The sequence below is a fragment of the Prionailurus viverrinus genome, chromosome D1, assembly GCF_022837055.1.
Source record: "Prionailurus viverrinus isolate Anna chromosome D1, UM_Priviv_1.0, whole genome shotgun sequence".
NCBI classification, from domain to species: Eukaryota; Metazoa; Chordata; class Mammalia; order Carnivora; family Felidae; genus Prionailurus; species Prionailurus viverrinus.
The window spans coordinates 66,475,491-66,490,295 of record NC_062570.1 but is presented as its reverse complement, the minus strand read 5'-3'; the positions used below and the strand labels follow the sequence as shown (position 1 = coordinate 66,490,295).

General features: G+C 42.5%; 1 protein-coding gene across 1 annotated transcript in view; it reads right to left on the bottom strand.

Moving 5' to 3' along the window:
- SWAP70 (switching B cell complex subunit SWAP70) overlaps window positions 1-10,383 on the bottom strand; it is a 77,683-nt gene extending 67,300 nt beyond the window's left edge. The window contains exon 1 of the mRNA XM_047877750.1: window positions 10,178-10,383. Coding sequence (XP_047733706.1) covers window positions 10,178-10,276 — 99 coding nt within the window. The 5' untranslated portion in view covers window positions 10,277-10,383. The remainder of the gene's footprint in view (window positions 1-10,177) is intronic.
- Window positions 10,384-14,805: the final 4,422 nt, after the last annotated feature.

Here is a 14,805-nt window from a genome sequence, read left to right as displayed (position 1 = left end):
AAATAACAGGCTTCATCATCTTACCTTCTTGGAATTACATGTATTTTTTTTTATGTTCTTTTAATCCCAGTAAAATTAATATACAGTGTTACATTAGTTTTAGGTGTACAATATAGTGATACAATTCTGTACATTACTCAGTGCTCATCCCAATACATGTACTCTTAATCCCCCTCACTTATCTCTCTCTCACTCACCTCCCCTCACTTATCCCCCTCACTTATCCCCCTCACTTATCCCCTCTCACTCACCTCCCCTCTGGTAACCACCAGTTTGTTCTCTATTTGTAAGAGTCTGTTTTGTTTTTTTCTTTGTTCATTTGTTGTTTCTTAAATTCCACATATGAGTGAAATCATATGGTATGTCATTCTCTGACTGACTTAGTTCACTTAGCATTATGTGCTCTAGACCCACCATGTTGTTGCAAATGCATATAGATATATATTTATCTACAGATAGATATATATATGCACATCTTTATCCTTCATCTATCAAAGGACATGGGTTGCCTTCATATCTTGGCTCTTATAAATAATGCTGCAATAAACAGAGGGGTGAATATATATTTTGAATTAGTATTTCATATTTCATAAATACCCAGTTGTGGAATTACTGGATCACATGATAATTCTATTTTTAATTTTTTGAGGAACCTCCATACCATTTTCAAGAGTGGCTGCACCAGTTTGCATTCCCACCAACAGTAGACAAGAGTTCCTTCCTCTCCACATCCTCGCCGACACTTGCTGTTTCTTGTAGGGTTTTTTGTTAAGACTTTTTTTTTAAGCTTATTTATTTATTTTGAGGAGAGAGAGTGCACACTAGCATGAGCAGGAGAAGAATAGAGAGAGAGGGAGAGAAAGAATCCCAAAAAGGCTCCATGCTGTCAGTGTAGAGCCCAGCGCAGGACTCAAACTCACGAACCGTGAGATCATGACCTGAGCCGAAATAAAGAGCTGAACACTTAACCGGCCAAGCCACCCAGGTGTCCCTTAGAGATTTTATTTTTAAGTAATCTCTACACCCAACTTAGGGCTCGAACCTACAACCCCAAGATCAAGAATTGTATGCTCCACTGAGACAGCCAGGCACCCTTTTGTGTTTTTAATTTCAGCCATTCTGACAGGTGTGAGGTGGTATCTCATTGTGGTTTTGATTTGCATTTCCCTGATGATGCGTGATGTTGAACATCTTTTCATTTGGCTGTTGGTCATCTGTATGTCTTCTTTAGAGAAATGTCTGTTCATGTCTTCTGCCCACTTTTTAGTTGACTTATTTGGGGTTTTGGGTGTTGAGCTATATAAGTTCTTTATATATTTTGGATACTGACCCTTTATCGGATATGTCATTTGCAAGTACCTTCTCCCATTTAGTAGGCTGCCTTTTATTTTTGTTGTTTCCTTCACTATGCAAAAACCTTTTACTTTGATGTAGTCCCAATTATTTATTTTTGTGTTTGTTCCCCTTGCCTTAGGAAACATACCTTAAAAAACGTTGCTATGGCCGGGGCGCCTGGGTGGCTCAGTCGGTTGAGCATCCAACTTCAGCTCAGGTCATGATCTCACGGTCTGTGGGTTCGAGCCCTGCGTTGAGCTCTGTGCTAACAGCTCAGAACCTGGAGCCTGCTTCTGATTCTGTGTCTCCCTCTCTCTCTGCCCTTCCCCACTCATGCTCTGTCTCTCTCTGTCTCAGAAATAAATAAACATTAAAAATTTTTTTTAAAAATGTTGCTATGGCCAATGTCAGAGAAATTACTGCCTGGGCTCTCTTCTAGGATTATTATGGTTTCAGGTCAGAATTGCATGTATGTCTAAGTAACACTGGAAATTTATTATCTTACAGGAAGACCACTGAAATTCTAAATAATCTGAAGATCATTTTAAAACATAAATAAGTAGAGAAGAAAATAATTACTGCCTCTACTTCAAATAATATGCCCTATATCTATTTCCATTGACTTCTGCAAATTTACATCATAACCTAAACGTAACAATGTCTTTTTCAGATGGCATATACATAACATACAGAATCCACATACAAATGTCCCTCATTAAAAATATATATATTACAGGCACCTGGCTGGCTCAGTCAGTGGAGTGTGTGACTCTTGATCTCTCGGTCGTAAGTCCAAGCCCTACATTAGGTGTAGAAATTAATTAAAAATAAAATTTTAAATACACACACACACACACACACACACACACACACACACACACACACACAAAACAAGAGCATAAACACCAAAACTAAACCAAGGACAAAATAGGTGGAAAGAAAATTGTACCATTCAACTCAATACTGACTTAGCTATCTATATGTACCTAGTAGTACCTGCCTACAGATATAAAGGAAATTTTCCACCAATCTCAGTAGTTTTCTTTTTTTATTTTTTTTAAGTTTATTTTTATTAATTTTGAGAGAGAGAGAGAGAGAGAGAGAGAGAGAGAGAGAGAGAACACACGCACCAGCAGGGAAGGGGCAGACAGAGAAGGAGACAGAATCCCAAGCAGGTCCTGGGCTGTCAGTATGCAGAGCCCAATGCAGGACTCAAATTCACAAACTATGAGATCGTGACCTGAACCAAAGTCAAGAGTTGGACACTCAAATGACTGAGCCACCCAGGCACCCCAATCTCTCAATAGCTTTTAACCTCACATCAGTTATAGTGTATACTAAAATTGCATTCAAAACAAAAAATAGTCTTATCGTTTGTTCTAAGGAAAGACTATTCATAAATACAAGTTTAAAAGCAAGTGAGAATGTGTTTCTGAAGATTTTTTTCCCCACCATTAGCCTATTGACATCTACTTCAGCAGCCAACAAGTAGATCAGTACACATAGGAAAAGCTTAATTTAAAATAATAATTCAGGGGGCGCCTGGGTGGCTCAGTCGGTTGAGCGTCTGACTTCGGCTCAGGTCATGATCTCATGACGGTTCGTGAGTTCGAGCCCCGCGTTGGGCTCTGTGCTGACAGCTGAGGGCCTGGAGCCTGCTTCAGATTCTGTGTCTCCCTCTCTCTCTGCTCCTCCCCTGCTCACACTCTGTCTCTCTCTCAAAAATAATTCAGGGGCACTTGGGTGGCTCAGTCTGTTAAGCATCTGGCTCTTGATTTCAGCTCAGATCATGATCTCATGGTTCATGAGTTCAAGCCCTGCATCAGGCTCTGCACTAACAGTGCGGAGCTTGCTTGGGATTCTCTGTCTCCCTCTCTCTCTCGCTCACCCCGCTTGCTCACTCTATCAAAAATAAATAAACATTTAAAAAAATAAAATAATTCAGTTTAATGTCCTCCTGTATCCGGCCTGAAAAATAGAGTAACACCAAATCAAAACGACAACTTAAAAAATGAGTTGCCTTCTAACAATCCAATTGCAAATTAAACTAATATAGCTGATGAATTCTATGGGGGTACTCAGGCCGAGTGTTGGTGGGGTAAAGACTTGTACAGCTGCAACTCAGGTGGGGAGCCAGAAAGGCCACAAGTGGAGCCCAAGAGAAAAAGGTCTCCTGCAGAGGGTACACAGATTCTAAGGAAAAAGCCCAAGGAGGGCACAAGGAATGCAGAAGAAGGAGAAAGAATCAAGGTTAACAAATGTGAGGCAGAAGTGGTCCCCCCGTTTTTTGGAGGGTGCAGGGAACAGGGGGTTGGGGGAGTACATTAATGAAAATCATTAGATACCATAAGATACTGACCTCTGCAGACCTCATACCTGGTTGTCTCAACAAGGAAGCACCAGTGTGACTAAACAACCCTAACATCTTTGCCTCTATAGTAGCTTATGCAAGTCACAGATGGTTTTCAAATTCTGTGTTCCATATTTTTATCTTATTGATAAATTTAATGAAAGTCTATGTTTGCAACAACAAAATAATAATTATATAATTATAATATTATATTGTTAATTTATTCTTTGGATTTCAAGTTTCAAAATTTCTTGAAGTAGTGGGGCGCCTGGGTGGCTCAGACGGTTAAGCGTCTGACTTCAGCTCAGGTCATAATCTCGCGGTCTGTGAGTTCAACCCCTGCGTCGGGCTCTACGCTGACAGCTCAGAGCCTGGAGCCTGCTTTGGATTCTGTGTCTCCCTCTCTCTCTCTGCCCCTCCCTGGCTCATGTGCTGTCTCTCTCTCAAAAACAGAAAATGAACATTAAAAAAAAATTTTTTTTTAATTCTTGAGGTAGTAATTTTGGTTTTACCTAAAAATATGGTATTAATTAATAAAAATTAAGTATAAAACATAAGACTTTTGTACTAAACTTGGGACCCTAAATGAAAATATTTAGTAGCTATAGCAGTGACTCAAACACACATTTATCTCAACGATTACCGTACTGCAAAGTAATCTCCTTAAAAGTAAAAACTAAGGGCACTGGGGTGGCTCAGTCAGTTAAGCATAGGTCATGATCTCACAGTTCGTGAGTTCGAGGCCTGCTTCAGGTGAGCTCAAGCCCTGCACTGGGTGAACACTAGCCCCACTTCGGGTGAGCCCTGCCTCTCTTTCTCTCTCTCTCTCTCTCTCTCTCTCTCTGCCCTCACTCACTTGCACCCTCTCTCTCAAAATAAATAAATAAAGCAAAAATAAATTTATTCCCAAGATGATGCCAATATTCCAAACTTTTCACAACTTCTCTTTAGAGAAGAAATATGTAGTTCATAAGCTATGGCAGGAAAGAATCAATCTCATTACTTTACAATCTCCAAAATACATGTATAATAATAATAACTCTCAAAGATAATAGACCATGTATTCCTTGAAATCTCTTCTCCTTCAGCTCCAGTGTTGCCCCAAAGTGGTTCCTGCTCTCATTTCTGGTCCCTTGGCTTCTATTCTTCCTCTCACCACCTACTCTAGCCATTGCCCAAGACGGTCAGTTAATCTCTCCTCTCCTTTTCCCAAGCTTCAACTACCAGATCCTGTACAGACAGCCCCACCCTTGCCAAGGACATCACCTCCAACAAGGACCTCAAAAATAAAACAAAATAAACAAAACCCTACATGTTCAAAGTTAACTTTCGTTTCTTTTCTAGCAGTTCCTTTTCATAACTTTCCTGTTTCTATTAAAAACCACTACTATCCATTGGTCATCCACAGCTGAAATGTGAAACATTTCTGACTGTGTCCTTTTCATTTCTCTTCATACCCAGTCATGAGCCCAGGCAAGTAGACAGCAAAATTCCTTCACCCACCATCCCCTACTTGTCTATCCTTACCACCTCCAGTCTCCATTACCTCTCATCTGGGCTACTGCAACAGTTTCCTAATTCCAGTATGCCCAATCCACTCTAACCTAGTACACATGCTACAGCCCAAGTGACTTCCTAAAGTGTACTGATGATCATGGCCCATCACCTCTCAGAAAACTTGCAGGCTGTATGGCACCTACCTAACTAGCCTGGTACTCAAAGTCTTCCATGCATATTAACTGCAATCTATTTCTATAGCTTTATCACCAGCAATAACTCTCTCTTATATATACGTACACACACACTTATATTCTACACTGCAATCAAAATAAATTAGACAGGAACAAACGCCTGGGTGGTTCAGCCAGTTAAACATCCCACTCGATTTCAGCTCAGGTCATGATCTCACGATTGTGAGATGGAGCCCCCCATCAGGCTTTGTACAGACAGCATGCAGCCTGTTTGGCATTCTCTCTCTCCCCTGCTCTCCGCTCCTCCCCACTCATGGATGGGCTCATGCGCTCTCTCTCTCTAAATAAATAAACTTTAATTAATTAATTAATTAATTAATTGTACAGAGGTCCCCATAAATGCCTGATTAATTCCTGTCAGCTGCAATACTTCACAGGGATGCCTTGGGGCTAAGAGCAGTCAACAAATATTCATTGAATGAATGAATGCATGAATGAATAGAATGAACATGAATGAACAGAATCCTGCATTTCTATATAATCACATCCCACCTGTCTTCCCTAGGAGTTCATTTCAAAGGAGCTTTATTCATAAAATAATCCCACCAGTAAGAAGTAATCACCTCCTCCTCTAAAATTTCATGGCCCCTTATCTTCTAATCCACTCAACATCCTCTATCCAATAATACTTATTTCTTATCTCTACCACCACACTTCACATTGCTTAAGGATAAGGTAACTGAGTAATATAATCAAGAAAGAAAGGAAGAAAAGAAAAAGAAAAAAGAAAAAGAAAAAGAAAGGGAGAGAGAAAGGGAATACCAACCTTCTCTAATGGTTGATTATTTTCTTAATTTACCTACAAAAATTTAAACTCTTTGAAGGCAAAGATTTGTATTTGGCTTTCCCCCCTGCCACCTTTACTATCATCCTTAGCACTGGACACAGTATCTAACACATGAATTATCCATTACATAGTTAGTGAATATCCATTCACTGTGTCAAATATTATGAAGGTAATTCGAAAAGACAAATGTCAAAAATATTTTAAAATGCCCATACAGTTTCACAAAGTGATAAATTTTAACACTTGTTTTGGATATATAATTTTCAGTCTGTATTTAATAAAACCAATTATATGATATTTCCTCGAAGGAGATATTAACTCTTAAGAGCCTAAAAATTCTACTCTTGTTAGGAAATTAACATGGTACCTTACACAGAGTAAACACACAAAAGGTTATTGTATGAATGAATGTATTGTATTGAACGAATGAATGAATAAATTAAGGCAAAAACTCTACTCCTAGCCAATAAATCAGCGAACATCAAACTTCAAAGTCAAAACCAAAAGGAAAGACCTAAATAGAATTTTTTTAATATTTTCCATTCCAGAAACACTGGCAAGATGGACAGAACTAAATCAATTCCAAAGTCTCTCAATTAAGTAGACAAGGGACAAACAAAATACAATTGCATAGTTGCATTATCAACATCTTATGGGTGAAAGGTATGTACTGGGATTTAATGCTTCTTGCCAAGTCTTTCAGTCAAGAATCCTCTTTTTCTATAAGCAGCCATAAGGACAAGTTTGAATGGAGTGCAACAAAAGTAACAGAAAACATCTCATTTATGTCATCAATTAAAAGAGGAAAAATGAGGGCACCTGGATGGCTCAGTGACTCTTGGTCTCAGGATCATGAGTTCAAGCCCCATGTTGGGTGTAGAGATTACTTAAATAAATAAAACTTTAGGTGTGCCTAGGTGGCTTAGTCAGTTAAGCATCTGACTTTCGGCTCAGGTCATGGTCTCATGGTTCAAGAGTTCGAGCCCCACACTGGGCTCTATGCTGTCAGCTCAGAGTTCACTTCGGATCCTTGTCTCCCTTTCTCTCTCTGCCCTACCCCTGCTCACACACTCATGCACCCTCACTCTCTCAAAAATAAAAAAAAAAAAAGAAAAAACATTTAAAAATAAATAAATAGGGCGCCTGGATAGTTCAGTCGGTTAAGCATCCGACTCTTGGTTTTGGCTCAGGTCATTATCTCATGGTTCATGGGTTCAAGCCCCAGGTGAGGCTCTGCACAGTCAGCACAGTCAGCCTGCTTGGGATCCTCTCTCTCCTCTCTCTGCCTCTCCCCTGCACATGCTTGCTCTCTCACCCTCTCTCTCTCTGTCTCTCAAAATAAATAAATAAACATTAAAAAATACATAAAATTAAATTAAAATTAAATTAAATAATTTATTGGTGGTTCAAAGCAAAAAATTTTAATATTGTTAATATTTTCAATGTGTGTAAGTTAATAAATATGACAACTGCAACATAAAGCAGGGAGAGTAAAGGGACCTAAATAGTGATATAGTTTCCACATTCCTCTTAAAGTTGTAAAATATTAATTTTAAGGAGACTGAAAAGTTAGGTATATATTATAATCTCTAGAGTAATCATTTTAAAAACTACAGAAAGAAATATAGTCAAAAATTCAGTATTATTAAAATGAAATATTAAAATATATTCAAGTGGGGCGTCTGAGTGGCTCAGTCAGTCAAGCGTCTGACTTCGGCTTAGGTCATGATCTCGCAGTCCGTGGGTTCGAGCCCCGCATCGGACTCTGTGCTGACAGCTCAGAGCCTGGAAACTGTTTCAGATTCTGTGTCTCCCTCTTTCTCTGACCCTCCCCTGTTCATGCTCTCTCTCTCTCTCTGTCTCAAAAATAAATAAATGTTAAAAAAAATTTTTTAAATATATATATATATATATATATATATATATATATATATTCAAGTAATCTAAAAGAAAGAAGGAAAGAAGAAACAGTGAAACAAAAAATTGGAAAACAGAAACCAAATAATAAAATAATAAAAATAAAATTTAGGTTAGCCCTAAATCTAACCATATCAATAATTACATTAAATGTAAATGGTCTAAACACAATTAAAAGATAGAGACTGTCAGTATGGATTAAAACACAAGACCCAACTACATGCTATCTAGAAGAAATCCACTTTAAATATAGTGGTATAGGTAAATTAAAAGTAAAAACAATAGGGGCACCTGGGTGGCCCAGTAGGTTAAGATTCTGACTCCTGGTTTCGGCTCAGGTCATGATCTCACAGCTTGTGAGACTGAGCCCAGCATTGGGCTCTGCACTAACAGCATGGAGCCTGCTTGGGATTCCCCCCCTCCCTCCCTTCTCTCTCTCCCTCTCTCTCTCTTTCTCTCTCTGCTCCTCCCCTGCTCGTGCCCCCGCCAAATAAATGAACTTAAAAAAAAAAAAAAAAGCAAAACACAGTTCTATACATAATCACCAAAAAGCAGAAATAACACAAATGTTCAAGGGTGAATGGATTAACTTGGGTACAACAATACAATGGATTACTTAATAAAAAAGACTATTTATACACACAATAACATGGATGAATCTCTAAGGCATTACCCTGAGTAAAAGAAGCCAGTATCAAAAGGTTACATACTGAATGACTCCATTTACATGACACTGTGGAAAAGACAAAACTTAAGCAATTAAGAATACACCTCTCACCAACTGGGGGTGAAAGGGCAACATGAAGCTTTTTGAGATGACAGATCTGATGGAAAACTGATTTTGGTAGTAGTTATAAAATTTTATACATGTGTTAAAACTCATAGAACTGTACACCAAGAAAGTCAACTTCATTGAATGTTAATTTAATTTAAAAGTAAAATAAAGATTAGGAGAATGATCTCTGTGAACCCTTCCAGACTATGATTTTATGAATGAGAAGGAGAGGAAAGGAAGATGGGGAAGGGGGAGGGAAAGCAAATGCTAAATCCTACTGGCCTAAAAACCACACTCATAAGAACCTCCTGATTACTGCACAAAATAAACAAAGCAAACCCAATCTTCATAAATTCATTCCCAGAAGAGGCTAAGAAAACCAGACATTCAGATCCAAAATGTGCATATTAGAAAATGCCTGTGAATGGGTCTTCTTGTCCGTTTCTATATTTTATACTTCCAAGAAGCTGCCAATTTCTCCTGGCTAAGTGCCACTTTCCCTGCTTGGGGTTACTCAACTTACAAGCATTCCTTTATTTATACCTTACCCTCTCAGTGATGGGGTCTTTGGCAGTCCCAATAAAGATCTGCCAGAAAGATCAGTGCTCCTCACCCGGAACCAAGGTCCCTGCGGGGCACAGCACACGCGTGACTGACCTGAGGACGCTAGGCAAGGAGGTCTTCCTCACTAGTCAGAAACCGTCCCCCCCACCAAAGCTCCCAAAGTAGAAGCGGATGGAGACCGGGCTCTGGGAACTTCTCCCTCCCCCCCGAACAGCCAGAATGCCTGGGGTGCAGCTGGCCGTTTCAAGGGCAGCCCTGGTGTGGAGCGTGCGCTCCACAGAAGGCTCAGCCCAGTGACCTTGGGTAAGTCCCTCCTCTTCCAGCAGCAGTAATCTGGGTATGTTGTCTAAGGGAGTTTACCACAGCCCTATCCGAATCGGAGATTTTCTGGATCGCCCCCCCGCCGACAAGAGCCCGGCTCGCCCAGACCCCATCGCTGCCTCACCCCCCTCATCCCCCCACCGTCACGCAGAGCCTTGAGGAGACTAACAGCCGGCCCGAGGGCACGGCCTGAAGGCAAGAGGAAAGCAGAACAGCAAAATCCTGGTCTCTGGCCCCTCTGACCAGAGCAGGCCGCCGGGCCGCATTCCTGCCCTCCCCTCCTTGGGGTCACCACTAGCCGGGGCAGTGGAGCGCGCACCGGGTCGGGGCCGGGTGGGGGACCGAAGCGAAAGGGGGGAGGGGGGGGTGGCGCCCACCTTGAGCTGGGACTTGGAGACCTTGCCGCTGTGGTCCAGGTCCAGCGCGGTGAAGGCATGCCAGATGGCCTTGAGCAGCTCGTCCTTCAAGCCTCCCATGGCCGCGGTGTGTCTATCCTGACTGCCAGCCTCCCTCGCCGACCCTGGGGCGAGTCTGACGCCCCTCTACCGCCACCGCCGCCGCCGCCCCCGCCGCCCGCCCTGCGGTCACCTGACCGTGGCAGGCCCCGCCTCCACCAGGCCCCGCCCACTCGCTGCTTTCCCGCAGCCTCGCGCACTAGGGTGGGAGCGTTAGGGTGGACCGGACTTCCCACTCCTGCGGGCGGGAATACAGGCCTTCTTGCAGGCTTAGACGCAGAGCACTACCCCGCATGCCTCTCGAGTTCCCCAGACCGTCTCGGGCCACCTTCGGGGCTCGCGTGCCCCTAAACAAGACCCGCATTCCGAGTTAAAATACGAGAATCGGCGAGAGCAGCCTCCCAGCTCCAGTCCGCGCTGCTCAGTGAAAAAGGGAGCCCTGGACCAACCAGTCCCGCGGACGCGCCACTGTCTGAGGAGAACTAACTAGAGCCGGAAAAGTCCCCGAGCTGGGGCTCCAATGCTAGCGCAGTTCCTAGCCAGAGAGGATGTAGAGGGGGAGGGGAGGCAGGGAAGGGCGTCTGAGGGAAGGTTTATATTCATTTTTCAAACGTTTCCTGACGCCTACTATGTAGTGGGCTCTGGGGCCCCAGAGACGAGGTTTAAGGTTGGTTTAGAAGCCGCGCAGTCAGGCAATCTTTTCTTTCTAATCCTCAGTTGTTCGGGGTCAGTTTACAACTTAGAAAGAGTTTGACCCTGGTTATTCTGCTGTTCCTGGTGTTTCTGTGCTGGCACAATAGGAGCTATGAGAGAATCCCAGCAAATCACTCCACCCATTTTACTAGTCAGAATGGGTGGACCATTTAAAAGTACACATCCAAGCCTTTAAGAGCGTCCTCCTCATTGTAGATGTTCAATTAATATCTGTTATCAATGATCACCTGAGCTCTGTGGGCTTCAAATTCTCCACATAAAAAATGAGCATGTTGTACCAGATATTCGGGGGGGGGGGGCGGGGGGGTTCTTCTAAGGGTCACATCCTAGGATAATAAGGATTGCTGGCTGACTCCAATCTGATTAAGTCACCAGGCACAGTGCCTTGCCTCTCCAATCCAAGACTCAGTCTGGACGCTATGAAGAGAACAAGTGCCAAGAGTTTTCAAAGAGATAATTCTCAGATCAAGTTTGGCTTTGTTTTCCTCTTTTATGTTCCTAAATGCACATATACGTACCTTATAAAAAAGGAAAAGTTCATATAAAGGAGGGGGATTTGGAAAAAGCAGAAAAGGAAGAAATTGCTCAATGAGCTTGAGCCCAAAGGAAACTTGGCGGGGCAGAGGAAAGGGTAGCCTAGGTGAAGGGAAGGAGCAGAAGTAAAGGGGCTGCTGGTCCTTCACTGTGAGGGCTCTTAAGGCCCTACCCTACTTCATCACCATTTGTCAGGATTTTTCTTGCTGTGTCAGTAGTGTTTCTATCATTTATCTTCCCCAATTCCAATCCAAACCTGCCAGTCAGCAAAAACACATGATTCAACCTTTAATTTCTGAATGCCAACTCAGCTTTCCCTGGGTAGTGACAAAAAAAATAAATAAACTCTCCTAATTCTCAGGGTTCAGCTTAACCACTAGATGGTTCTCTCAGTATCTGTTAGCACCAAATAAATATTTCAAAGCATTTTTTAATGATCACATGACTAGGACATTCTGAACTTCCACATTCCCATTTCTTCCACAATCTCAATTCTCAATATCCAAACGAATTTTAAAAGCAGAATGATGTCATGAAAAGAACTGTGCTTTGGAATCTAACAGATTATATTAGTTATCTATGGCTGTGTAACCAATTAACCCTAAATTTAGCTCAAAACAATAATAAACGTTATTTCAAAAAATAAAGAAACATTGTATCATATTTTTTCAATGACAGGGATGGGACACATAATTTGTCTCTTTAATTCATAGTTGTTCGGATGAAGAGGAGCTCTAATTAAAGACCCTCATACACCTGGACCTGACTTTGATGTGATCCTAGACTTCAAGCCAATTCCATGAAAGGGACATGAATTGTAGTGTCTGGAATGAGGTGAGGACTATGGTGGATAATGTCCAAGATGGCAGCAATTAACTGTGTCCCTCTCTATGGATCCATACTGCTCTAAATATCAAGGGGCACCTGGGTGGCTCAGTCGGTTAAGCGGCCGACTTCGGCTCAGGTCACGATCTCGCGGTCCGTGAGTTCGAGCCCCGCGTTGGGCTCTGTGCTGACAGCTCAGAGCCTGGAGCCTGTTTCAGATTCTGTGTCTCCCTCTCTCTGACCCTCCCCCGTTCATGCTCTGTCTCTCTCTGTCCCAAAAATAAATAAAACGTTAAAAAAAAATTTTTTTTTTTTTTAAATCAAAAGGCAAATCTAATTCCTCTCCCCTCAGATATGAGGTGGACTAAGTGGCTTGTTTGGCCAACAAAATGTGACAGAAGTAGCAGCCTGGGACTTGTAAACCAGGTCATAAAAGCCTTTCTACCTTAACCTGGATTTCTTGGAATTCTTACTCTCGGAATGCTCCCTTTTGGAACCTTGCTGCCATGCTGTGAGAAGCTAAGGACACATGGAAAACCACAAAGAGAGAGAACAATGCTGGCCAGATCCCAGCTGTTTCAATCATACCAGCCTAGACACCAGATATATGAATGAAGGAGCCATCTTAGACATTCTAGTCCAGCAGACACTACATGGAAAAGAACCCAAACCTGAGACATATGACCCCAGTCAAGCTGTCCCTGACACCTCCAGCCGTTTTCTAGCCAATGCAGCTTAGGTCCCAGACATTGGGAAGCAAAAACAAACCATTCCTTCTGTACCCTGCCCAAACTTCGGGCCACTGAAGCATGAACATAATGAAATGGTAGTTCTTTCATGCCACCAAGTTTTGAGTGGTTTGTTATGTAGCATTAGATAACTGAACAACAGTGAAAAGATATGTTCCCAAGATAATATTTCCTTCCCCTGCCCACCAAAGAAGATTCTGCCTTGGCCTGCTCATTCCTCCCCTCCCCTGCCTTCCAAGAGAGTCCTACCTTCCCAGACTAGTTCTTGAGTTGTTTCTTGTCAGGGAGAATTAGGAAGAAAGGAAGAGAGAAAGACCACAATGCAGACATTTGGTGGGGGAAAGGACAGTTGTTGATAAGAAAGAAAAAGCAGCTCTAGTGTGTGAAGGTAGTGGGTGAGAAAAGGGGGATTCTAACAGGTCTCATGGAGGACTACGTGTTTCCATAGTGTTTGAAAGGTATAGATAAAGGATTTGAAACCCATTCAAATAGTTTTGACTAGATAGACTTTGTTCTCTCATTTAAGACTAGCTTAGTTATGGCTAATACTCGTGGCTTTCTAAGTGTTACAAACAGCATGCCCTCCCCTTGGACTGCATTCCAGACCATCCTGTGTTTTTCTGCTAAGTGCTACGAAGGGGAAGTATGGGTTGATATGAGGGTGTATACAGGTGAATATGCTGCTCTGTCGGGAACAGAGAGGGCTGCAAACGAGGAATGACAGTGAGGCTGAGTCCTGAAGGATGAGTTGTAGCTAACTGGGCAAAAGTGAGAGAAGAAACTTCCACCAGACAAATAACAGCCTAGACAAAGCACGGTTCAGTCAAGAAACCCAAGTGAAAGAAGGTGTGGAGAACAAAGGCGAGAGGAGAGATGTGAGAAGAAATTGGAGAGGCTGGGATCTGAGGCCAAATAAGCCAGGAGCGCCAGGCCTGTCAGTTAGGTCTGTAGAGCTCTTATCTTCCCCAGGGGCCTGAAATACCCTGAAATCAGTGGCACAATCTGGCAGCAAGAAGCAGAAATGCTGAACAACTGTGCCTGAAGTTGCAGATGTGGGAGTGGTGTCCAGCCTCTGGCCACTCAGCTGCTGATAGCATCTTCATTACTGCCATTACCCCACAGCTTTCCTGTGGGGTACCCCCACAGCTTTTGCGGGGAAACTTCTGGTTCCATGGGAAATTTCATAAACCAGTCCCAGAATTTCAGTAGCACCTCAGGGAGTCAGGCCTGCCCCACACCCTCAGACCCAGGTGAAATTGCAGTCCCCTCACCTGGTAAAAACAACAGCCCTCTCTGCCTCATGAGGGTGTTATTGTGAGGAACAAATAAGATACCATCTGTGAAAGCAGACATAATCACTAAAGCCTATCCAAATGGGAGGGGCAATAGTGACGAACAAGAAGGAAGAGAATAATAATAGAGTTCTGATGCCAAGAAGGACAAAAGCCTCTTGAGGCTTTAGGGCTGGGCAGTTTGCTCAAGACGCAAAAGCAGCAAAATTTGACCTTTTAATGATAACTGTGTGACAGGGCTAATTCTGAAAGCCTTCTCAGACAACATTAGCTGGAGTTTTAGCCGAGCCCAGTAGTCCATGGAATATCCCGATTTAACGATCTCCTACTGAGAAAAAGGCCAGATCTACTGACTCACAGAATGCATGAAAATCAATGTCAATGTTACCCACTGAGGATGGGGATGAGGGTAGCCTTCTCTAAGGTGAAGACTGAG